Source organism: Bos grunniens, chromosome 7 (assembly GCF_055505025.1).
Source record: "Bos grunniens cultivar Pamir isolate PY7600 chromosome 7, Bosgru_T2T1.0, whole genome shotgun sequence".
Taxonomy (NCBI): domain Eukaryota; kingdom Metazoa; phylum Chordata; class Mammalia; order Artiodactyla; family Bovidae; genus Bos; species Bos grunniens.
The window spans coordinates 59,833,666-59,857,788 of record NC_141171.1 but is presented as its reverse complement, the minus strand read 5'-3'; the positions used below and the strand labels follow the sequence as shown (position 1 = coordinate 59,857,788).

Genomic DNA, 24,123 nt, shown 5'->3' with positions numbered 1-24,123 from the left:
AATATGATGACATATATGCAGAGCTGAGCCCAGCTCCTGTTACATAGAAAAGTGCTCCATGAGTGGAAGCTGCCATAACCATTGTTACTATAATTGTAGATATAATGTTGCTCATGTCTTGGTTAAAACAAACAACTTATCCAGTTATTTTCTCAGCTTCCTAATAAGCATTTCTTGACGAATGAGTCAATAGAAATCTCTATGTTATAAACACTGCTTAAACAAGGAAGGTTGAGCTTCCTCTGTTACGAGAAAAGCCAGAAATGAATGAAATGAAATTACTCACACTGTTTATAAATAATTGTTTAAACAACATGAGACAAGACTTGTTTCCTGAGTACATGATGCCCTGTGCTGAACAGTTGGGACTGTTATTTTGAATATGACTTCTGGCTTTTAAATTACCTGTAGGCGTTTCTTTGATCTAGTGCAAAACATGCTACCTTGTTGAACAAATTGGTTACACACTATGTGTATTTGTTTTCCCCCTTTTGCTCTGCAAGTGCTCTTGTTTCTAGGGTATTAGGGTCCCGTGTACCAGGCGTCTGAGATTGGTGCCCCACTGTGCATGTCACCCTGCAGGGCAAACCCCAAACCACACCCAACTCCAGAGGTGCTCAAGGTGGTTTATTGGTGGCAAGAACAGAGGCAGTGTGATGTGAGTCTCTGACCCTGGACCCTGGCTGCACACTAGAGGCACTGGGAACTCCTGGCTTCCACATGTAGAGATTCTATTTTAATTGGTCTGGTTAGGGACCAGAAATGCATATGTTTTAGGAGCTCTAATGTATATAGCAGGATTGAGAACCATTAGTATACTGGAACAGGTGAAGCTTGTCTTCTAATTTCTTACTGATTGCTATCATTTCTCTCTGCAGCAATAAAATGAGAAAGTAGATGTAGATAATGCTTCAAGTTTAGATCTAGCTCCATGTCTTAAGGGGCTTCCTTGGTGGCTCAGACAGTAAAGAATCTGCCCACAATGCAGGAGACCCAGGTTTGATCCCTGGGTCAGGAAGATGCCCTGGAGAATGGAATGGCTTACCCACCCCAATATTCTTTCCCAGAGAATTCCATGTACAGAGGCTACAGTTGCAAAGAGTCAGGCGTAACTGAGCAACTAACACCATGTCTTAAACTATTGAGATAGTTTGGATTTAAACTGGCAATTCTCAATTAGGGGCAGTTTTGTTTGCCAGGGGACATTTAGCAATGTCTGAAGGCATTTTTGGTTTTCACAACTGGTGGATGTTGGACTTCCGTGGCAGTCCAGTGGTTAAGACTCTGTGCTTCCATTGCAGGGGGTGTGGGTTCTATCTCTGGTCGGGAAGTTACACATGCTGCATGGTATGGCCAAAAAAAGAGAAAACAAACAAACAAACTAGTGGATGCTACTGGCAGCCAGTAGATAGAGGCAAGAGATGCTACTAAACATCCAAGAATGCATGAGATATCCCACTCCTCCCAAGAACTGTCTGGTCCCAAATTTCAAAATAAATCTGAGGTTGAGAAACCCTGCTTTAAAGTAATCCTCTGAGCTTTGCAACAAAGAAACTCCTTACCTCTGCCAGGGGATAGCAGGAGCCAAGAGTTGTGTGTACTCTTATCTGCCTAGTACAGTGCAGCCTCTGCATCATTTGACTCCTCTTAATCCACACCCACTCCCAAGATAGGACAATAGAGTGGAAACCCCTGTAAAAGCCAGGTGTTTGTGAGAGGAAGGGCTCTGAATGTCCGTGGTTAGAGTGCTGGCAGTAAGCTTGCAGATAAGCCCTTTCTATAAGGCAGGCTCTACAAGCTTGTTCCCTTACAGCGTGTACTTGGCAGAGACATAGCCCTCCCGATTTAGTCAGAGCAGCTGTTCAGGAAGGAATCGCTTCCAAAGCACACTAAGAGACCCACTAGAAAAGCATACCACCGTGTAAATGTGTGCTTGCTGCTACTGCTGCTAAGTCGCTTCAGTCGTGTCCGACTCTGTGCGACCCCATAGACGGCAGCCCACCAGGCTCCCCTGGGCTGGGAATCCCTGAGATTCTCCAGGCAAGAACACTGGAGTGGGTTGCCATTTCCTTCTCCAATGCATGAAAGTGAAAGTAAAGGCGCTCAGTCGTGTCCGACTCTTAGTGACCCTATGGACTGTAGCCTATCAGGCTCCTCTGTCCATGGGATTTTCCAGGCAAGAGTACTGGAGTGGGGTGCCATTGCCTTCTCCGAAATGTGTGCTTAGTCCTCTCTGTAGTGACACTCGGCCCTGGTCCATAGCAGTGGTAAAGCTTCATCTTATTCTGGGTGTCCACAAACAGGAGTGTCTCCAGGAGAAGATAAACATCATGATTTTTTTTGTTGTTGTTGCAATATTTATGCCATGTGAAGAACAATGTAAGGAATGGGGGATGATGAGCTTAGGTTTCAAAGATGATTCAGGTCATAAGTGTTGTTTTTAATATATCTGAGGGCTGTTTTGGAAAGAGGGAACCAATTTGTTTTGAAGGATCCCAAGGAAAAGAGGTGGGCTTCCCTGGTAGTTCAGTGGTGAAGAATCCATCTCCCAGTGCAGGAGACATGGGTTCAGTCCCTGGGTTGGGAAGATCCACTGGAGAAGGAAATGGCAACCCACTCCAGTATTCTTGATTGGGAAATCCCATGGACAGAGGAGCCTGGCAGGCTACAGTCCATGGGATCATAAAGAGTCAGACACAACTTAGCAACTAAACAACAACAAAGAAAAGAGGTAGTTATAAAGGATTGAAGTTTTAAGGATACATAGTTCAACACAAAATGGAACGGACTGCTTACTAAGATGTTCCTAATTAAGTAGAAGGATAAAATTGGATGATCACCAGTCACTGGAAGCATTGATGGATTGTTAGTCAGCTTAGTCAAGGAAAGGGTGGGGGGTCAAAGGAGATGTTCTCAGACCCTTCATTTGTGATTGTGTGAGTTACAGATCCACAAAATCCTCCCACAGTGCAGTTAAACACAAAAGAGAGCAAACCTTCAACCAGCATAGCATTTTCTTTGGTTGAAGCTGGAGACCTTCTGAAAAGGTTACTTGTGGGAAGAGATGTGCCAGAGTGATGCTGTCAATTCTCTTTTCTTTATGATTCTTCTGGCTGGTAGGAAATTTAGACGCATCTGAGGCAGGAATCTGGGCTTCCCTGGTGGCTCAATGGTAAAGAATCCGTCTACAATGGAGGAGATGCAGGTTCAGTCCCTGGGTCGGGAAGATTCCCTGCAGAAGGGCATGGCAACCCACTCCAGTATTCTTGCCTGGAGAATCCCATGGACAGAGGAGCCTGGCGGGGAGTAGGAGTCCATAGGGTCGCACACAGTCAGACATACCTGAAGCAACTGAGCACGCATGCGTGCAAGAAAGGAATCCATTCCCAGCCTCTGTAGGTGATCAGAGCTGCAGCTGGTTTTATGCCTGACATTGTGTCTGAGAAAAATGTTGTCATATCCACCCATCAAGATAAATTTCTATTGTTTGAGGCTTTGATATGAAAGGAATTGCTGATAAAGATTTTTAAGGAGAGGGATTGAGATTCAAGAAACATCCCCTCATCCTGGTTTTCATGTTCTTCCTTTTTAACATGTGAACAGTTAAGACTGTTAGGACTTCACTGGTCTGAAAGTAATAAGGCAGGATCCCAATCCAGAGGAAATCAGAACACTGGTGAAGCAGTTTGGTATTGTGGCTAAAGGAATAGGACTTGGCATTTGATGAACCTGTCTGAATTCAGGTCCTGCCACTTTGAAGCTGTGTGATCCTGGCAAGTTCCTTGACCTGTTGGTGCCCCTGTTTCTTTCTATGAAAAAGTGGGAGTGAAGATGATTCTTGCCTCATAACATTATTATGATGCCGATATGAGATATTATACAGATGGAGCCTGGAATAAGTAAGTTATTGATGAATTGTGTTCTCATAATCATGATCTTAGTAGGAGAAAAAAGGAGGAACTCTAAGTTGGGAAGACAAGGCTCCTATTTCTGAAACTGGTTTGTTGTCAGAACTGGGTCTGAGGGGAAATGGTTTGGGATCAAATCACATAATATCCTTTTCATAAGGTATAGGATAGTTCCTGAGCAAGAAATTCAGAAGGAGAAGGAAAATTACTTCAACTGCAAGGAAAGGGGAACTGTGGGGAAGGGAGTGAGGCAGAAAGTTCTAGCTTCTGTCCTCCAAGAAGCGCTGTGAAATCACCCCTAACCTTTAGGGGAAGAAACCTGGTGAACGGCTTCTGGTTATGTAAACAGACATCTGACTGTGCTCCAGGTTGTGTTCAACCAAAGAGCCAAGAACCTGCTTTCCACAAGATGATTTCCGAATTATTTTCTCATCCTTGTTTTTTATAAGATTCTTCGAAATATTTCACAGTTAGAATTATTCTTGGAGAGGTTTTTGTTCTCTAAGAAATGGGTGAATCTGTATTTTGATAACCCTGACAAACAAACATATTTGGTGCCTACTCATGTTCCTTTTATTCTTCTCAGACTTTTATTTCCTTTGCTGGTGTTATAATGGAATTTTTCTTCTATTTATGAATTGGCATTGCCTGCTTTGAGTTTCTGACTGTGGGGGAAGGTATGTGTGTGTGTGTGTATGATTGTCATGTATACCAACGAGTTGCCTATGAATACTTTGGTTCCTGGTCCAGACATCACCATCTTTATTATCATTATCTTAGCATCGGCCATTTACTGAGAGTTGGTTTTATTTGCCAGGGATTAAGCTAAGTGCATTACATATGTCATCTCATGGAGTTCTTAATATAACCCATGGAGCAAGTATTATTATCCCTATTTTACTGATGGGAAAATTGAGACTCTGAGAGGTTAAATTACTTGGCTACTATCCTATAGCTGGCAAGTGGTGGGCCAGGATTCTAACAGATATTCATCTGATTTCAGACTCTTGCTGTTAACCACTAAGCTATGCTCCTTGCTAGTTAATTGAAAACTCTTGAAATAATGGAGGACATTTGGTTCTTAGACAGGGGCTGGGCTTCAGAAGCAATATGGTCAAATATCCCAACCAGTGCAGTGATCTCCTCTATAACTTATCTGGTAGGTAGTTGTCTGTCTCTCCTCCCAGTGAGGGGTAACTTACTATTACCCAAGGCAAGACATTGGCAGGGTTTCAAATTATAATTTTTTTGCCTCTGGTTTTCTTTTGGGACTATGTGTATAATATCACCATAGAGAGAGAAGCTATTTCACATGTATCATTTAAGAGGATGTTAAGGCCATTCAGGCATGTGGGATTTTAAACTGTAAATGCCAACTGGATTGAGCTGTAATAGAATAACCTTGAGCAATACAGTGTGATTTGCAGTGGGCAGATAGTGAAGGGCATGTAAAGTCCTTCTTGCCTGACCCAATCTGGTTTCCCAACTCATTTCTCCCAACTCTCCCCTGACCTAACTCCCCATGCAATAAGCATGCAAGATTGATCAGTTTTCTTTAGGTAAACAGTGAATTCTCCAGCCTCTGAGTTACTTCTGCTGCCCCAAATGCTCTTTCTCACTTTCTTTCCTGGTACAAGCCTACTCATTTCTTGAGGCATGGTTCCAACATGAGCTCTAAACTTTCCTGATCTCTACTCCCCCAATCTTTGAGCTAATCACTTCCTCCTCTGGGCCCTCACACCACCTGCTTCTCTTTTTCTTGGAGACTCAGCTTATCCTGTGGGATCTTAAGTACTTTTACGTATTTAAAACACTCTCTGCTCACCTGGGCAGCTTCTAGAAAGCAGGACATTTCCTGCCTGCAGTGTCTAAGAGTCAAGGGTACTTACTGAGTGAAGGTGCACATTTAGCCGTTGCTGCTGTTGAATTTGCCTGGTTCAGATTGTGGCTCCATCTCTCCCTAGCCCTTTGACTTGGACGAGTTGCTAAGCCTCACTCAACTAGATACTGTAAAAAAAGCTCTGTGATAGGATTGTTGTGAAAATTACATGAGATAATCCATGATTAGCCTAGCACAATCACTGACACATAATAAGCATTCACTTAAATTTATACTGGCTGATTTTATCATGGATCCATACCTAAGACATTTTTCTCCTGCAGATTTTTAGGTTCTTTCATATCAAAATAGTTTAGCAGAAGAAGCAGGCAGACAGTCTGATCCCCCAAAGATTAAAAGTTCTAGTCTTTTATTTGTCTTTCAAGAACTATGATAGGCAATGGAAAAAAGTCTCACAAGCAACTTGGTTTGACTTTAATTATATGTGCATATGGATAAACAGAGTAAGCTGTGTGTACTGATTTGATCTTGTACTTTGGCATGTTGAAACGTGGACATATCTGACACTGGTGATGAAACTAAAGAACCCCTTAGAATATATTTTGCCCAAGCTACAAGGTTAGGTGTTCCGAACTGCAAATTCAGCTAACTGGGGTCCTTTCTGCAAGCAGCACAAAATAATAAAAAGAGTGCTGTCCTAAGAGCCCAGAGTTTCTACCCTGAGGATGCATTGCTTTATGTCCTTGTCAAGACTCTACTCTCTGCAATTAGGTTTTCACAACTGTCTGATAGGGTTTTTTTTGGTCATTTGCCTGCTATTTTCACAATTTTTACCCATATCAGCATTCTGCCCATGCTGTTTGCTATCTATGTTTAAATACATTTTTTGAAATTTGAATAGATCTATTTGTAAAGGAAACTCTCAGTTCAGTTCAGTTCAGTCGCTCAGTCATGTCCAACTCTTTGCGACCCCATGAACTACAGCATGCCAGGCCTCCCTGTCCATCACCAACTCCCTTACCCAAACTCATGTCCATTGAGTCAGTGATGCTATCCAAGCATCTCATCCTCTGTTGCCCTCGTCTCCTCCTGCCCTCAGTGTTTCCCAGCATCAGGGTCTTTTCAAATGAGTCAGCTCTTCGCATCAGGTGGCCAAAGTATTGGAGATTCAGCTTTAACATCAGTCCTTCCAATGAACACCCAGGACTGATCTCCTTAAGGATGGACTGGTTGGATCTCCTTACAGTCCAGGGGACTCTCAAGAGTCTTCTCCAACACCACAGTTCAAAAGCATCAATTCTTTGGCACTCAGTTTTTTTTGTAGTCCAACTCTCACATCCATACATGACTACTGGAAAAACCATAGCCTTGACCAGACGGACCTTTGTGGACAAAGTAATGTCTCTGCCTTTTAATATGCTGTCTAGGTTGGTCATAACTTTCCTTCCAAGGAGTAAGCTTCTTTTAATTTCATGGCTCCAGTCACCATCTGCAGTGATTTTGGAACCCAAAAAAATAAAGTCAGCCACTGTTTCCCATCTATTTCCCATGAAGTGATGGGACCAGATGCCATGATCTTAGTTTTCTGAAAGTTGAGCTTTAAGCCAACTTTTTCACTCTTCTCTTTCACTTTCATCAAGAGGCTTTTTAGTTCCTCTTCACTTTCTGCCATAAAGGTGGTGTCATCTGCATATCTGAGGTTATTGATCTTTCTCCCAGCAATCTTGATTCCAGCTTGTGCTTCTTCCAGCCCAGCATTTCTCATGATGTACTCTGCATAGAAGTTAAATAAGCAGGGTGACAGTATACAGCCTTGACATACTCCTTTTCCTATTTGGAACCAGTCTGTTGTTCCATGTCCAGTTCTAACTGTTGCTTCTTGACCTGCATACAGGTTTATCAAGAGGCAGGTCAGGTGTTCTGGTATTCCCTCTCTTGAAGAATTTTCCACAGTTTATTGTGATCCACACAGTCAAAGGCTTTGGCATAGTCAATAAAGCAGAAATAGATGTTTTTCTGGAACTCTCTTGCTTTTTCAGTGATCCAGCGGATGTTGGCAATTTGATCTCTGGAAATTGGAAACTCTATCATGACCTTAAATGCAAAGTCACATACAGAAGATGATTTAAAAAACAAATACAATGAAAACAAAACAAATTATTGTTATTTGCATAAATTTTTATTAGTATTAAAATTTAATAATATTGCTTGCCAAAAACTCTGAGCAAAGGCCTACTCTCCATTTTATTAGGTACTAGAGACTTGTTAAAGCCAGAGTGGGGCCAAACTAAGTATTTCTGTTTAGAATAAGCAGAATGAGTGAAAGAAGTATTGAATCTCCTTACTGCAATTCAGGTTGTTTAATGCTATGCCTCTTTGTTTGGTATATCATCTGTGGAAAGCACTGCATATTTGGGAAATACTGGATCTTCCAGCATCAATATTCTGTTCTGGTTGATAGTGCTCTAAAGACACTAGTCTGTCACCTTCTGAGCCATTAAACTTACTAATAACTCAGTACAAGTTTATATGCTCACCGTTTATAAACAGTTCTAGTAGTTTTTATCAGTTGTTGTACCCAGTCATTGTTTTTTTCATCACATAAAAAACACCTTAAAAAATATTGCTTTGTGCAACTCATTTTTTGTGCATTTACATTTTTTGCTATCTCATTTTTATGATTCATCACCAAATCTTTCCTCATTTCATCATCAATGTCATAAAAGCCAACAAATACCACTTGTCCACCCAGCTAAAATGAACTGTTTGCATGCAATTCAGTGCTTTCTTTCTGATCCTTTATGAAGAATCACTGAATGCCTCAAACTCTAGTTCTTCCTATTCACATGTCTTTTCTCTTCCCTATGTTTCTGTTGCTAAACTCTGCTTCAGGTGTAAGTAGAATAAAGGGACATTCACCTCCTCGGGGAATCATGCTTCCATGTGCCCAAGAATAATGTGAAAGCACCTTTTAAAAATGCAGATTTCTGCTCTCCCCTCCTCACCTCTGCCCTCTCCCTACTCCCACACTGTCATTAGAGGTCTGGTGTGTGGGTCCTAAGAATCTGGATTTGTTATGGGTATTCAAGATAACTCTGATGCACGTAGTCTCTGGACAGTTTTGTAAAAGATGACTTAGTGATCTTTCTCCTCTTTTCCTCTTTTTCCTTCTCTTCCTCCTTCTCCCCCTTCTTCTGGAACAAATGTAATTTTAACTCTGTCTCATCAACCGATTATATTAAACTTCATCACAAAACTCTTCCCACCGTACAATGATTTCCATGTTTCCCAGTGGACAGAATTCCTAATTTGGAAGGCAGGCCACCTGATTTATAGCACTAGATCCACTATTACCTATCAGTCAATCCATGCCCCTACATTGTACCTACCTGCCTTCCTTACAGAGTTACGTTGAAGGTTATATGTGGAATGATATAAGAATGTTTCATGAATTGTAGAGGATTTTACTAAAACTATTAAAACAAGAAATTGCATTTAAAAAATTCATCTGTTAAAATATCAGAGATTCTTTTTTAATCGTGTTTTGCACCAGGGGTTTTGAGTGGCTCTGCCAATGTTTCTGATTAAGCATATGTTTGAGGAATGACAGTTGTGATCTCACTGCATTTTAAGTTGCAGCATCTCCACCCCTCCCTGTCCTATCCTAGCCAGATACATTTAACAGCTTTGCAATGTGACTTCACAGATTCAAAAATTGAGGTATTTCAGATTCTTGAATACAAATCCCAAAATTATCTTCCTGTGTTTCCAGAGAAACCTCCTCCCTCCACACAGAATATAAAGTATCAGATACTAACAATAGAATATTAAAAGCCAAATTCAAATACCCACAGCTTTGGAGAACAGTCCCACACACAGCTGGTGCCCAGTCAGAAGGTCTGTATCTGTCACCCACCATCTCTGCTACTCATAGAACCAGAATGTCAAAGCTGCAAAGGATCTCATAGATTATCTCTCTGGTTTAACGCATGAGGAAAATGAGGTACAGGAAAGGGACTCAGTCATCAGAGGCATGCCATGATCGAAGGCTAAAAAGACATCAGAGTCCAGGTTCCTGTCTCCTGGTTTACTGTTTGCATTGCTTAGTTAATAGGGTGGCCTTGCAGTTGAAAGCAAAAGGTACTCACTGAATGTTAAAGTCATGTTCCCATTGTATGAGGCTTTCCAGTGGCTCAGTGGTAAAGAATTCACCTGCCTATGCAGGAGATGCAGGAGATGTGGGTTCAATCCCTGGATTGGCAAGATCCCCTGAAGTAGGAAATGACAACCCACCTCAATATTCTTGCTTGGAAAATTCTATGGACAGATGTGGGAACAATATCTCTTGGGGCACAGCACACTGCACCATGATTCTGTATCTTGAACGAAGACCTAAAAAGAAGACATTAAACTGTTAATTGTGATTCATACAATAGTGTCAACTGAGACTGACAGGCCAACCAGGATGCAAGATCACCCCATCGTTATTCTCAGGTCTCCTTTTCTCCTGCTGAGAGGGAGTTGGTTGTGAGTTCTCCATGGAGTTAGGAGACTGGGATATTTTCCTTTCTTCTCTCCTCGACAAGAGCTATATTGATATTGTCTGGATAAAAAGGAGTGGTACCAGCAATTCTGCAGAAGTCTCAATCATTAGTTGACTATCTGGAAGGATTATATGAGAGAACCAGTGTAACCTCTTGGAGATACTTCTCAAAGAACCTCCTCCCAAGCTCTGCAACTGCTCTGGAGCCTTCCACACACCCAACTCAGTGGTTCTGTTTATCCCAGGTCTTCCTGCTCTGTCTTCCATCCCCTCTGCTCATTCTTTGTTGTGTTTACTCACTTAACCCCTTCCTCTACTTTCTCTGCTATCCTGACTTCACACTTTCTTTTCCTTTTTCCACCTAGTCTCCCTGGTTCTGCATCACAGAAAATATGTGCACCTCTTGGCAAAGATGCTCCTTTAGTGGGCAAGAGGAAAGAGTTCCATGCTAGTGTCCCAGTCACACTGTGTTTCAGTAAAAGAAGAAGACACATCATACTGTAGGCTTCCCATAGGAGGAGTAGATGTAATATACACCCATGTACATATGCCTTTTGCCCTAGAGTCCATCATAACGGGACATGGAAATGCTGGGGACACAGAACCTGAATACTGAACTTAGCAGTAATGGTTCCTAAGATGACGAGTGACAGTGTATCAGGACAATTCAGGGTCCAGATTTTGGAATCAAAACTGACCAGAATTTTTAAGGTCTGATTTACTTATTAACTGAATAAATTTGGGCAAATTATTTAACTCTGAAACTCAGTTTCCTTGTCTGTTAAGTGGGTTTAAACTATACTAATTAATGCACATAACACACTTATCCCAGGCCCTGACACACAGGCGCTACCCTAATGAGTGATTGTTTTTATTGTTGCTAATGATAATAAAAAGTATGATACAAAGGGAATTTGGCCAGTGAGAAATGAGAAACCTTTCCTTCTCCTCTTTCTCCTCCTTTCCCTCCTTCCTCTCTCCCCTTCTTCTTTCCTTCTCTCCTTTTCTTTCTTCCTTTCTATTCAGTCATTCTTTTAATAGATATGTTCAGTGAATAAAAACAGAGGAAAATACAAGGGGTATGTAAAGACATGAGGTTGCATTTTGAGTTTTTCTAGGGAGCTCATGCTTGAAAATGGCACGTGAAAAATCTCAACGAAGGAAAATATAACTAAGGATGAATCAATAGCTATGTTCAGAGCAAGTAGAAAACCCAAAAATAGTTAGCTCTCATTATTTAGGGAAGAAATCTTACATATTCTGCTTCAGTAAGAATAGTCTTCCAACTGGAAAGAAGAGAACATCACAGGGAGAAAGTTGCTGCCTGAGATTTATGGAAAGCTTTTAACTGTCTCTGAGCCAAGATGTATTATTAATATTTCTCAGGGGATTAAAGGAACTGGTTGATGAGACCTCTGACTGGTGCTCTTTTGTGGACTCAGGGTTTTATAGCAGCCTGGAGATCAGTAAATATTGCCCTAGTTCTTAAAGAAAGAATAAAGTAGACTCCAGAAACTGTAGCCTCACAACTTGAAATAGACCTTACCAAAAATCGAAAACAGTTATTACACAAATGGTATGTATGCAAGAGTCAGTGTTGTTTCATTAAAACAACAACAACAAAAAATTGATGTCAACTCATTTCATTGTCTATTAGGACAGACTTACTGCTTGACAGGACATTTCAGCAAGGCATTGCACAAAGCCTTCCATGGGTGGGTCCATTCTCAGGCACACTGATGATTACCCATTTGCTGGGAGGCTAGTCTGTGTTGGGGTACCATAGGTTCTGGTTTATCCCTGTTTGATCAATAGTTTTTTTTTCTCTTGACTGAAAATTGAAGATCTAAAAGGCAAATGATACTAAACTGAAAGATCTAGGTAGCAATAGTTATCTGATCTTCTTTTTTCATGTTTTTAAAAATTAATTTATTTATTATAATTGGAGGCTAATTACTTTAAAATATTGTGGTGGATTTTGCCATACGTTGAAATGAATCAGCCACGGGTGTACATGTGTCCCCCTGTCCCGAATAGCTGATCTTCTTATGTGCTTGTAGAAGCCTTAAAGTCTGACTTGAGTCAGTGCTAAATAATCCTATCTTGAATGTTGAAATTGTTATGATTTAGAATGATTTCAATTGACTAAAATGATACCAAATCAATAAAATGAAATTAAACTGAGACAAATGTAATATCTTATATTTTGGCAAAATAAGTGAATGAGTAAATAAATAAATATACATATAAATAAAAATTGCACCAGTGTAGTAAAGAACCACAGGAATTGACAGCTATTTGTATGAAAAAAGATAAAACCTGGCAATTAACTGAACACGTAGCCAATAGAATATTATCATTGTCGGAAATGAACTTAATCACATCCATAGAAGTAAACTAAATTGATGATGAAAAGTTTGTGACATAAATTAGATTCACTATGTAGATTTGGGCTCTTTCCTGGTTCTGTATTCCATAAGAGATAATTTTAATAAGGATTGTGTTTAGAGGACAGTGACCATTATGGGCAATCATCTGGAAACCATAATATATAATGAACTATTAAAGAAAATGGAAATGTGTAGCCTGGAGAAGAGAAAACTTGGAGGATATAATTAGCAGAGAGAAGAATTTTGAGTGGGCCTGGAGGGCATAGTAGTTCCACTGGATAGAAGCTGTAGGAAGGCTCATTTTGGCAGAATATTAATAAGCTATTTCCAATAACTAAAGCTGATCAAAAATACTATGGCCTGGTGAGTCAGTGGAGATTTCTAAGCAGGGGCCAAACAACCACCTGTCTGCATGGCACAGGGGCTTTCCTGCAGTGGGTGGGTTTTTGCACCAGACTCTCTGTCCATTCCAACTCTGAGGTTCTGTGATCTTCTCCCCTCTCTAGGGATGCAGTGGAATGTGGTGGCCAATGGGAGAGTCAGTCCCACCCCCCAGCAAGTTCTCCTTTGGTGGCTGCACAGCCCAGTGACACTTAGGCCCCTGGGGCAGTGACCCTGAAGACAGCCATCCCTCCGAGAGAGGGCCAGGTCCTAAACTGCTGCTTGTGCATGACTGCACCCGGTGTTCTCTTCACCCAGCATTCCGTCTGTTGGTGCAGGCACCCTGTGCTCGTCGAGCTTTTCTTCCAGGATTCCAGCAGGTGGCAGGGGACAGGGTGGTCCCCTTGTTCACTGGGAGGTTCTTCGCCAGAGATCCCCCTGGAAGGGATCTTTTTATCTCCTAGCACTCCCTCTTTCTGGCCTCATAGTCTCTGTTGTCCCCAGTTTATACCCTTACTATGCCTGGTTTGTCTTGCTCATGTTCCAAACAGGATCGCTCATTGTGTCCTATCTCAATCATAGACGTTTCCAAATATTCCTTCTTTGCTGTGCCTGCTCACATCACTGCCAAAATATATCCTCCCTGCGCCTGCCTTGGTCAGAGTTCTGTTCCAAAAGCACTCATCTCTTGCTTGTTCGTGTCTGTCACAGCCATGTTCAGACTGCTCACTGGCTCATCTCTGTCCTGCTCTGTGCCAGACACTAATACACTTTCCACCCAGAGTCTGGGTCCAACTGTGCGTCCTCCCGTGTCCATCACAGACTTCTACTTGCTCTTCCTTATGTCCTTGTCAGTCCTTCTCTTCAGGACATGCTCCATTTATTCACCATGGAAGAAACAGGGCAACGATCTTTCAGAGGAAAACCATGTCTGCAGCAACCTCGGAGGGAAGCAGAAGACAGACAGCTCCCAACCAGTGCCATGACCTCAAGCCCTCCTGCTCTGAGATGCTCACTTTCCTAGAACAAATAATTTCCTCGAGAGCCTTGGGCAGGACCAGCGGCATCATCGTGTTTATTGAAAGATTTTGGAATCTTTCCCATGAGGTTGTGGCAAAGTCCATGGTACCAATTTATAACCCTTGAATCTGACCTTGCTGCTCCCAAAGGAGAGAACTGTTGGAGGCTCACGCTGCCAAGACTTGTCACTCACTGCAGTTTCCCCAGGTGGAGGAGCAGGACCAAGCAGTGCTCAGGGTGGAAAAATAGCACTTCACTCAAAGCCAGAGGACCTGGATTCCAGCCCTGGCTCCACTTCTAACATGATGTGAGATCGTGACCCATGCCCTTCCTTCCCTGTACCTTACTTTCTTCATCTATCAACTGAAGTTTGGACCAGGGGATCTCTAAGATTCCTTTCTGTTTCTATGACAACAGGATGCTGCTATAGCCATCAGCTACCTCGAAAAGGTGTGACCTGCCTGCCTTTTGACTTTGTTTCAAAGGAACTAGCCACTTCATAGCCACTTCATCTGGGCCTTCTAGACTTTTGACTTTGCCAGCTTTGCCCTTCAGATAAACCTGGATGTCTTTCATTCAAAACCAAGTTCACAGCTCTTGCACATGTCCCAGAGTGAAGGTCCCAGGGAAGTAAACACTGCCACATCCCAGAGCCCTGTGAGGTTTCCACTTTGGTCTTGGCCGTGGTTTGATAGCATCTCAGGACTTCATCATACTGTCCTTGTTCCTGCTGTTTAAGAAGTCAGATGTCATTTCCACTGATGTTTACTTTATTTCTGGAATTGCACCAGCCTGGAAGAGACTTTGGAATGAGAAAGAAAAGATTGCCGTCAGACAATCCAAATGCCAAAAAAAAAAAAAGAAAAAGAAAAGAAAAATTCTGAGTCCTGCTAAGGCTTACAATTTTTTTGTGGAGAAAATCACTTGTTAGGGAACGGGAAAAGACTCTAATGAGAAATGTGACTTGGAACTCCCAAATGTTGTTGAGAAAGATGCACCATGCTGAAATGCTCCTGGTGTAGCCTGGGGTTGTCACTGATCAACGGGAGCAGATTCGTCTGGGGACCTATTCTCATCATATATGAAGAAAGTTTATCTAAGTCCTGTCTTGTATATTGACTCTGGATGGACCAACTGCCTGTGCTTTTTTGAGTCACTGTCCCTGTGCCATTAACAAGATTGGAGCTTAGGAGACAACCACCTTTATGAGGATGATCCTCCTCTAATACAAAGGAGAGATCAGCAAAGTTTTGAACTGCAAGGCCCTGATCCTGGCAGTGAGACTCACACTATATCTGTTGGGCTGCTGCCCACATTGTCCACAGCTTCCATGAATGTGCAGTAAGGATGAGGGAGAAGAGAAGCTTCAAGGGCCCTGAATCAATTGCTGTGACTTACTGTGTGACTGTGAACTAGTAACTGGACCTCTCCGGCCTCAGAAAGAATCTCTCCTGCCTACTTCATGAAGCTGTTGTGGAGATAAATTAGATAATTTTTGTGAAGATGTTCTGTAAATCATAAAATGCCATTTTGTTTACTATGACTTTGAATTACTTTGAGTGCTCCTGGGTAGTCAAAGGCTAAGAATTTCTTCACTAAAAAGTGGACCAGTTTAGAGAGTGAGCTTCCTATACTGAAAAACAATACCAAGGGATCATCTTTTGGGGAGTCCATTCTCCCAAATTTACCCCCTCTGCATTTGATTATTCTAAGCTACCCAAAACACACCAACACTGCAAATTTGTACATTACAAACACTCTCATTTGAAGGGATTTTGTTGTTCTCAAAGTAAAGAGGTAGGTAGAGAGAGATGAGGACTACAGTCTACATTTTGTGATAATGAGCCTAATTTTTCATGTAACCTCAAAGTCACATGGAATAAATTCAAATACCTTTTTGCCATGAAAACATTTATTTAGACAAAGACTTGGGTCATCGAAATTGTCCCCACCTTGTTAATTCTCTCTCTCTCTCTCTCTCTATATATATATATGAAAAGAACCCTCCAACATGAATTAGATCATGAATGATAAGCTAATAGTTATATAGAGTCTATTGAGATACTGAAGCAAATAATTTGAGATTTTAAAAAATCTGATAGTTTATGTAAATTATTGTTAATTGTCACTTAGTGTTGTCTAGATAGCACCTTCATTTTGTTTACATTTTTAATAAAGCAGAATTACAAGTGGGGCCACTCATGAATTTTCTAGCAAACTAAATCCCCTTGTGTAATGAACATATAAAGTACATGTGTGCCCATTATACACAACATGGGATTTAAATATATATCTTCAAAGGCTTGCAAGTTTTAATGATGGTTATATTTTGGTTTTATGAAATTGTTAGTTATACATATGATTTATTTGAAGCTAAAGTTTTGAAGTACTAGGACCCCTGATTCTAATTTGTTTCTATACCCTTGGCTTTATGATGCAATCCACTTTTTGACACAGGTCCCAAGAATGTGTTCTAGGAAAAACAGGAGCCTTGTTTTCTTTATTGATAAATTCTATTTATTGATAAACATTAATAAAATACATATGTTTATATTTGTGCATTCTTTACATGTTATAGAAATTATATATGGAGGGAAATCTAATGTCTTAAAACTATTAGGAGAATTTTGACTATACAATAAAATGCCAAAGTCAATCCTGTGCCTCAGTTCTCTGCAGCTTCTCTGTTATCTCATAGCCCAACTCACCCCTCAGAAGCTTTGGGTGTTTGATGCTGGAGAATTTTCTGTCTCCAGCATCAGGCTCTCTTCAAGGTAAAGACAGAAGCTCAGGACTCCTAAATAATGTGATTTTGCCTGTCTTCCTGTTACCTTTGTCAGCCTCAAGTACTAGACATCTCTCTCTTACATGGGTCATCCCAGGAAGGGCATAGGGAAGGCTTCAGCCCAGCCACTCTCAGGGCATACGACATAGGCGTCATTCAAGTCAGCATGGCGCTTGTACTATATACTCACTGGTCTTGAATTGAGGTTGCTAATCATGTGCCTCCTCTTTTTGTGTCATAAACAACTCAGGATTCTGGAGTTCCTGGAATTTGAGGCCCAGAATACATGTCAGTGAAATTCAAGTCCCAGGTCTTCTGAGAATGGGGTGATGGAAAGACCCCCATCAGCAGGCGGGGGCAGTGTGCTCACCCAGTTCTTCTGTTTAATCCTTGGGCCACCATCATCTCACATATGACATGCAGCGGGTGGGCAAGAATTAGGTTTTCAAATCAAAGCTCTTTCTTCATACACAAGATTTACCTGGAACTCCATTGCAGTAGGTTCAAGTAGGATGGAGAACAGGTATATCTGGGTTCCCTCATCTCTACTCATTATGATCCATCGCTGGAAGGAGATTTCTTGACATCTAAAAACCTTAAGCAGCTGGAAAAGTCACTCTCCACTGAAAGTCTGTGATGGTGCGTGGCTTTTCCTTCCTTCTTTATTTTTCTAAAGCATTTGTAAGATTCCTGCAAGCCATTTTTCCTGATGATTTTCCTCAGAATCACACTTGTCCACTTATTTACAGAACCTCTTCCTCCATAAAGAAAAAGCCTCATCTCCTGAAACATCCATCTAGAATGACCACCTGAGCCTTCACCTCCTGTGAAGCATCTGCTGTGTCAAGGCAGAGAACTAGACCTCAAAACCTGGGCTGACCTAACCTTGGACAAATCTACCCTCTTTTGGTTTCCTTTCATCTTGTCTTTCTTCACTTTGGAGCAGCCATTCTCTGGACCCATGCACGGGGGTGGGAACTAACATTGATTTAATAGTCGCCGTGTTCTGGGTAGTTTCTGTGTGTTACATAGTTTCTGTCAATAGTCAGAGAAACATATTTTAAACATCTACTATCCGGTCCCATCACCTCATGGGAAATAGATGGGGAAACAGTGGAAACAGTGTCAGACTTTATTTTTCTGGGCTCCAAAATCACTACAGATGGTGACTGCAGCCATGAAATTAAAAGACGCTTACTCCTTGGAAGGAAAGTTATGACCAACCTAGATAGCATATTCAAAAGCAGAGAGATTACTTTGCCAACAAAGGTTCGTCTAGTCAAGGCTATGGTTTTTCCTGTGGTCATGTATGGATGTGAGAGTTGGACTATGAAGAAGGCTGAGCGCCGAAGAATTGATGCTTTTGAACTGTGGTGTTGGAGAAGACTCTTGAGAGTCCCTTGGACTGCAAGGAGATCCAACCAGTCCATTCTGAAGGAGATCAGCCCTGGGATTTCTTTGGAAGGAATGATGCTAAAGCTGAAACTCCAGTACTTTGGCCACCTCATGCGAAGAGTTGACTCATTGGGAAAGACTCTGATGCTGGGAGGGATTGGGGGCAGGAGGAGAAGGGGACGACAGAGGATGAGATGGCTGGATGGCATCACTGACTCGATGGACGTGAGTCTGAGTGAACTCCGGGAGTTGGTGATGGACAGGGAGGCCTGGTGTGCTGCGATTCATGGGGTCACAAAGAGTCGGACACGACTGAGTGACTGATCTGATCTGATCTAATGTGGTGAGCTACAGTCCATGGGGTCGTAAAGAGTCAGACTGAGCGATTTTTCTTCACTTCACTTCATGTGCTAGGGCCTGTTGTCAAAGATCCATTAAAAAATAATACTGATGAGATTCCCTCATTGGGAGCCAGGAAATAAGAAAGGAGTCATATAAAACATGAATGAGACAAGTTTATATACACACAAGTGCTATGAAGAGCAAAAAAAAAAAAAAAAAAATGAGATGAAGCAGGGGTGTGGACATTGTTTGAGGTATTCAGAAAACATCAAGAGATCAGCCCCCTATGACCTGGGAAAAGAATATTGAAGAGGAAGGAGTCTGCGTGTGTTAATCTGGGGGAATATTATGTCAGGCAAAGGAAACTGCAACGGCAAAGAATCTGAAGCAATAATGAGCCTGGTAAGTGTACATGGCACTGAGTAAATGTGGGGAAAGTGGTTGGAGATGGGATCACAGAAGTAAGTAAAAACTGACAATAACAAGGACATTTTAGTTACCATTCATCAGTTAGTTACTATGGGCCAGGCTTTATGGGAAGTATTTTAACTGAAACTCTACCAGGTAGGTATCATTTTTCCATCACATAGAAGTTAACCTGGAATTTCCCCAAGAACAAAGAGATTATTTGGATCCAGAAATGGGGAAATGGAACCCTGACCCTGCCAAGTGTAGCCTTTCTCCCCAGTGTCACTAGCTGAGGGGACTTGATCCACCTGATACCTGTTCTCTTTAGCAACAAGAACCATCCTTAACACAGATAATCCTCTTCTTGTCTTTTTCCTCTTGTCTCCCTTATTTCTCCATGAAGTGTTGCTTACATTTGTAACGATCCTTCATTTATTTTACATATGCTAATTCCAGTGAAAGTGAAAGTGTGAGTCACGCAGTCCTGTCTGACTCTTTGTAACCCCATGGACTGTAGCCTGCCAGGCTCCTCTAGCTATGGGATTCTCTAGGCAAGAATCTCTTCTCTAGGGAATCTTCCTGACCCATGGATTGAACCTGGGTCTCCCGCATTGCAGGAAGATTCTTTACTATCTGAGCCACCAGGGAAGCCGTGCTAATCCCAAATAGCACATAACTGGAAGTTCAGTTCAGTTCAGTTGCTCAGTTGTGTCTGACTCTTTGCAACCCCATGAACCGCAGCACACCAGGCCTCCCTGTCCATCACCAACTACCAGAGTTTACTCAAACTCACGTCCATCGAGTCGGTGATTCCTTCCAACCATCTCATCCTCTGTCGTCCCCTTCTCCTTTTAGCATCAGAGTCTTTTCCATGAGTCAACTCTTCGCATGAGGCGGCCAAAGGATTGGAGTTTCAGCTTCAGCATCAGTCCTTCCAATGAACACTCAGGACTGATCTCCTTTAGGATGGACTGGTTGGATCTCCTTGCAGTCCAAGGGTCTCTCAAGAGTCTTCTCCAGCACGACAGTTCAACAGCATCAATTCTTCGGCACTCAGCTTTCTTCACAGTCCAACTCTCACATTCATACATGACCACTGGAAAAACCATAGCCTTGACTAGACAGACCTTTATTGGCAAAGTAATATCTCTGCTTTTGAATATGCTGTCTAGGTTGGTCATAACTTTCCTTCCAAGGAATAAGCATCTTTTAATTTCATGGCTCCAGTTACCATCTGCAGTGATTTTGGAACCCAAAAAAGTAAAGTCTGACACTGTTTCGACTGTTTCCCCATCTATTTGCCATGAAGTGATGGGACCAGATGCCATGATCTTAGTTTTCCGAATGTTGAGCTTTAGGCCAACTTTTCACTTTCCTCTTTCACTTTCATTAAGAGGCTTTTTAGTTCTTCTTCACTTTCTGCCATAAGAGTGGTGTCATCTGCATATCTGAAGTTATTGATATTTCTCCTGGCAATCTTGATCCCAGATTGTGCTTCTTCCAGCCCAGCGTTTCTCATGATGTACTCTGCATAGAAGTTAAATAAGCAGGGTGACAGTATACAACCTTGACATACTCCTTTTCCTATTTGGAACCAGTCTGTTGTTCCATGTCCAGTTCTAACTGTTGCTTCCTAACCTGCATACAGGTTTCTCAAGAGGCAGGTCAGGTGTTCTGGTATTCCCATCTCTTGAAGAATTTTCCACAGTTTATTGTGATCCACACAGTCAAAGGCTTTGGCATAGTCAATAAAGCAGAAATAGATGTTTTTCTGGAACTCTCTTGCTTTTTCGATGATCCAGCGGGTGTTGGCAATTTGATCTCTGGTTCCTCTGCCTTTCTAAAACCAGCTTGAACATCTGGAAGTTCACGGTTCATGTATTGCTGAAGCCTGGCTTGGAGAATTTTGAGCATTACTTTACTAGCGTGTGAGATGAGTGCAACTGTGCAGTAGTTTGAGCATTCTTTGGCATTGCCTTTCTTTGGTATTGGAATGAAAACTGACCTTTTCCAGTCCTGTGGCCACTGCTGAGTTTTCCAAATTTGCTGGCATATTGAGTGCAGCACTTTCACAGCATCATCTTTCAGGATTTGAAATAGCTCCAGTGGAGTTCCATCACCTCCACTAGCTTTGTTTGTAGTGATGCTTTCTAAGGCCCATTTGACTTCACATTCCAGAATGTCTGGCTCTAGGTGAGTGATCACACCATTGTGATTATCTGGGTCGTGAAGCTCTTTTTTGTACAGTTCTTCTGTGTATTATTGCCACCTCTTCTTAATATCTTCTGCTTCTCTTAGGTCTCTTGGAAGTAAAAAACCCAATTATTATCTAGCCAGGAAGTGATTTCCTATAAAACTATTCATTTCATCAGAAATAAATGGAAATTGAAATTGGTTATGTAATCAGTAAATTTTTTCTCATGCAGTTTTTAAAATCTACATCCTACTTGACATCATCCTTCTACAACTGATGCTGTCACCTTCTGGCCTGGGGAGTTAGGCTATAAACACAATTTTGAGCATGCCATTTCTCAGATCAAAACCTCCAAAGGACTCCTTCAATGGACTGTCCATGGAATTCTCTAGGGCAAAATACTGGAGTGGGTAGCCTTTCCCTTCTCCAGGGGATCTTCCTGACCCAGGGATCGAACCCAGGTCTCCTGCATTGCGGGCGGATTCTTTACCAGCTAAGCCACAAGGGAAGCCCAAAGGACTCCTCATTGTTAACCAAATCTGGGCTGCCCATAATTTTCTACATCTACCAGAGTTTTGCCTCCAGTTATTTCTCTTTATACATAATTATATCCCTACAAAGCAAGCCATCTGCTCTGTGTTTCCCTAACATGCTCTTCACATTTTCATCCTCAGTTTACTGATTCCTCCATTCTTTCCCTTGGGCATACATCTCCTAGCATCTCTTATATGGTCTATCTCAAATACCACCTTCTACCTGAAGTCTCTTCCAGCCTCCAAGACAGTGTGAGGTTTTTTAATCTATTTCAGTCCCTGAAGCACTTTATTTGTTCTCCTAAAACTTTTTCCTGTGCTTTTCAGTGTGGTTTGTATTGTTAGGTGCTCAGTTGTGTCCTACTCTTTCTGAATCCATGGACAGTAACCCACCGGGCTCCTCTGTCCATGGGATTTCCCAGGCAAGAGTACTGGAGTGGGTTGCCATTTCCTTCTCCAGGGGATCTTCCATACCCAGGGATCAAACCTGGGTCTCCCGCATTGCAGGCAGACCCTTTACCATCTGAGCCACCAGGGAAGCCCTCATGGTTCGTTAATGATTCCTGGCCTGGGGAGTTAGGCTATAAACACAATTTTGAGCATGCCATTTCTCAGATCAAAACCTCCAAAGGACTACTCCAATGGACTGTCCATGGAATTCTCTAGGGCAAAATACTGAGCCCTTCCAGAGCTCAGATTTTGTGCTCCTTGAGGACAAGAGCCAATTCTTATCAATCATCATTTTTTTGCCTTTTTCTTGTGCCCAACACAGGTTTTTATGCACTGAAGCTTTTCAATAAATTCATTGAATTTACTTATTTGGAAGAACTTGTTTTTGTTTATAGCATCTGCACTGCACATCCTGCTTAGCTCTTTCAACCCTCAAATCTCACTGCTCCTCTGCTATTTAATTCTCCATCCACTGCAGTAGCTGCAGCTTTCTGATAAGAAGAAAATTTTCCTGTGACCATTTTGAATAAAATCAAGATTTTATCATATTTATTGCAAGTAGCAAAAGATTAGAGTTTTAAAATACCATTATTTCCATGGTTTATGCCAAGCTTTCCCCCCCCTTTTTTGGTTCATGTCTGCCTGTCGAAAAAGAACTTAAGCTTAAATAAAGTTTTGTATTTATAGAACATGGTGGTGAATCAGACTGATGTGTGAGTTACTTGACATTGTATAATCCTAGAGAGTATTGGCTACCGTTTCACCTGTAATGGCGTTATTGACACAGCACAGAGAATGGAGTGAATGTTGGATGGTCCAGGCCAAGGATGTAGGAGTTGCCCAGGCTAGGGTATGATACAGCATGCTCAAGAGATGTCAGGAAATGTGTCCTTTTCCCCCAGCATCCTAACTTACTGTATGACTCTCCACATATCCCTGCCTCTCTCTGCCTTCAGTTTTGCATATACAAATTGAGAAGCATTTCATGGTTAAGAGCTTGGGCTTTGTCATTAGATAGACATGGGTTTAGGTTCAGACTTCTCCAGTTACTGACTGTGCGTCACTTTGACATCACTGTTTCTTCTTAGTGGAGGGATAATCATAGCCCATCCTGTAGAGTGTTGTTGTGAGATTCAGTGGGTTAAAGTTCACAAACAGAGGAGCATAGTCCCTGGCATACACACTCACTGAAGTGTACCTGTTACTATTAGTGCTCTGATTCTATGACATTTGAAATTCTGAAGCTGCGTTTAGAGACATATGGAAAGGAAATTGAGAAACCAGGGATGGGGAAGTGGTGAAAGTGGCAAGCAGTGGTTATTTCTACGCCAGGTGTCTAATCCAGAAAAGGGCAGGCTGTGAACACTATTCAGGGGAAGCTGGAGATGGTAAGATATTTGGTTACAGAATCAGAGAAGATTTATATGATGTGCGTAGGCAAGAAACAGAGTTGAGTTGATTCAGTGTCTTATTATGGAAAGCCTAAAATGTCTCTTCATTTTCTCCAGTTCATGAGTTTCCTAAGCAGTAGCTGCACTTTACCTTTTAAGATGGTAAAGGGACACAACTTTATTGAGCACCTAAGATATGTCAATACTACTTTGAGGCTTTACATGTATTGTATCATTTAATTCTCAAAAATAGTATTGACTATATTGACTCTTTCTCAAGTTGCCAGCTAAGTTGCCTTGGGCAAGTTAATTAACTTCTCTGAGTCTCAGTTTCTTCATGAGTAAAATAGAAGTGTTAATGCTACCTGACTTATGAGGTTATATAATTTAAATTAAATTTGTATATGATAGCAATTATAATACCACCAGGCAGATAATTGGTATTTTATTATTATTTTCATTGTCATTTTATATAATAATCCATTTTATGGATAAGTGAAATGAGGCTGAGGGTGACTAAGTTTCTGAACCTAGGTTATACAA

The 24,123-nt window shown here is 41.6% G+C and overlaps 1 protein-coding gene across 4 annotated transcripts in view; it reads left to right on the top strand.

Annotated features, from left to right (window-relative positions):
- Window positions 1–24,123, top strand: part of HTR4 (5-hydroxytryptamine receptor 4) — a 197,454-nt gene that overhangs the window by 148,562 nt on the left and 24,769 nt on the right. For 2 of the 4 annotated variants that reach the window (XM_086412334.1, XM_086412332.1), the window contains one exon: window positions 13,188–14,960. The exons of the other annotated variants lie outside the window; for them this stretch is intronic. In XM_086412334.1, coding sequence (XP_086268460.1) covers window positions 13,188–13,278 — 91 coding nt within the window. In that variant the 3' untranslated portion in view covers window positions 13,279–14,960. Of the gene's footprint in view, window positions 1–13,187; window positions 14,961–24,123 lie in introns of those variants that run through there. 4 annotated transcript variants of the gene reach the window in all.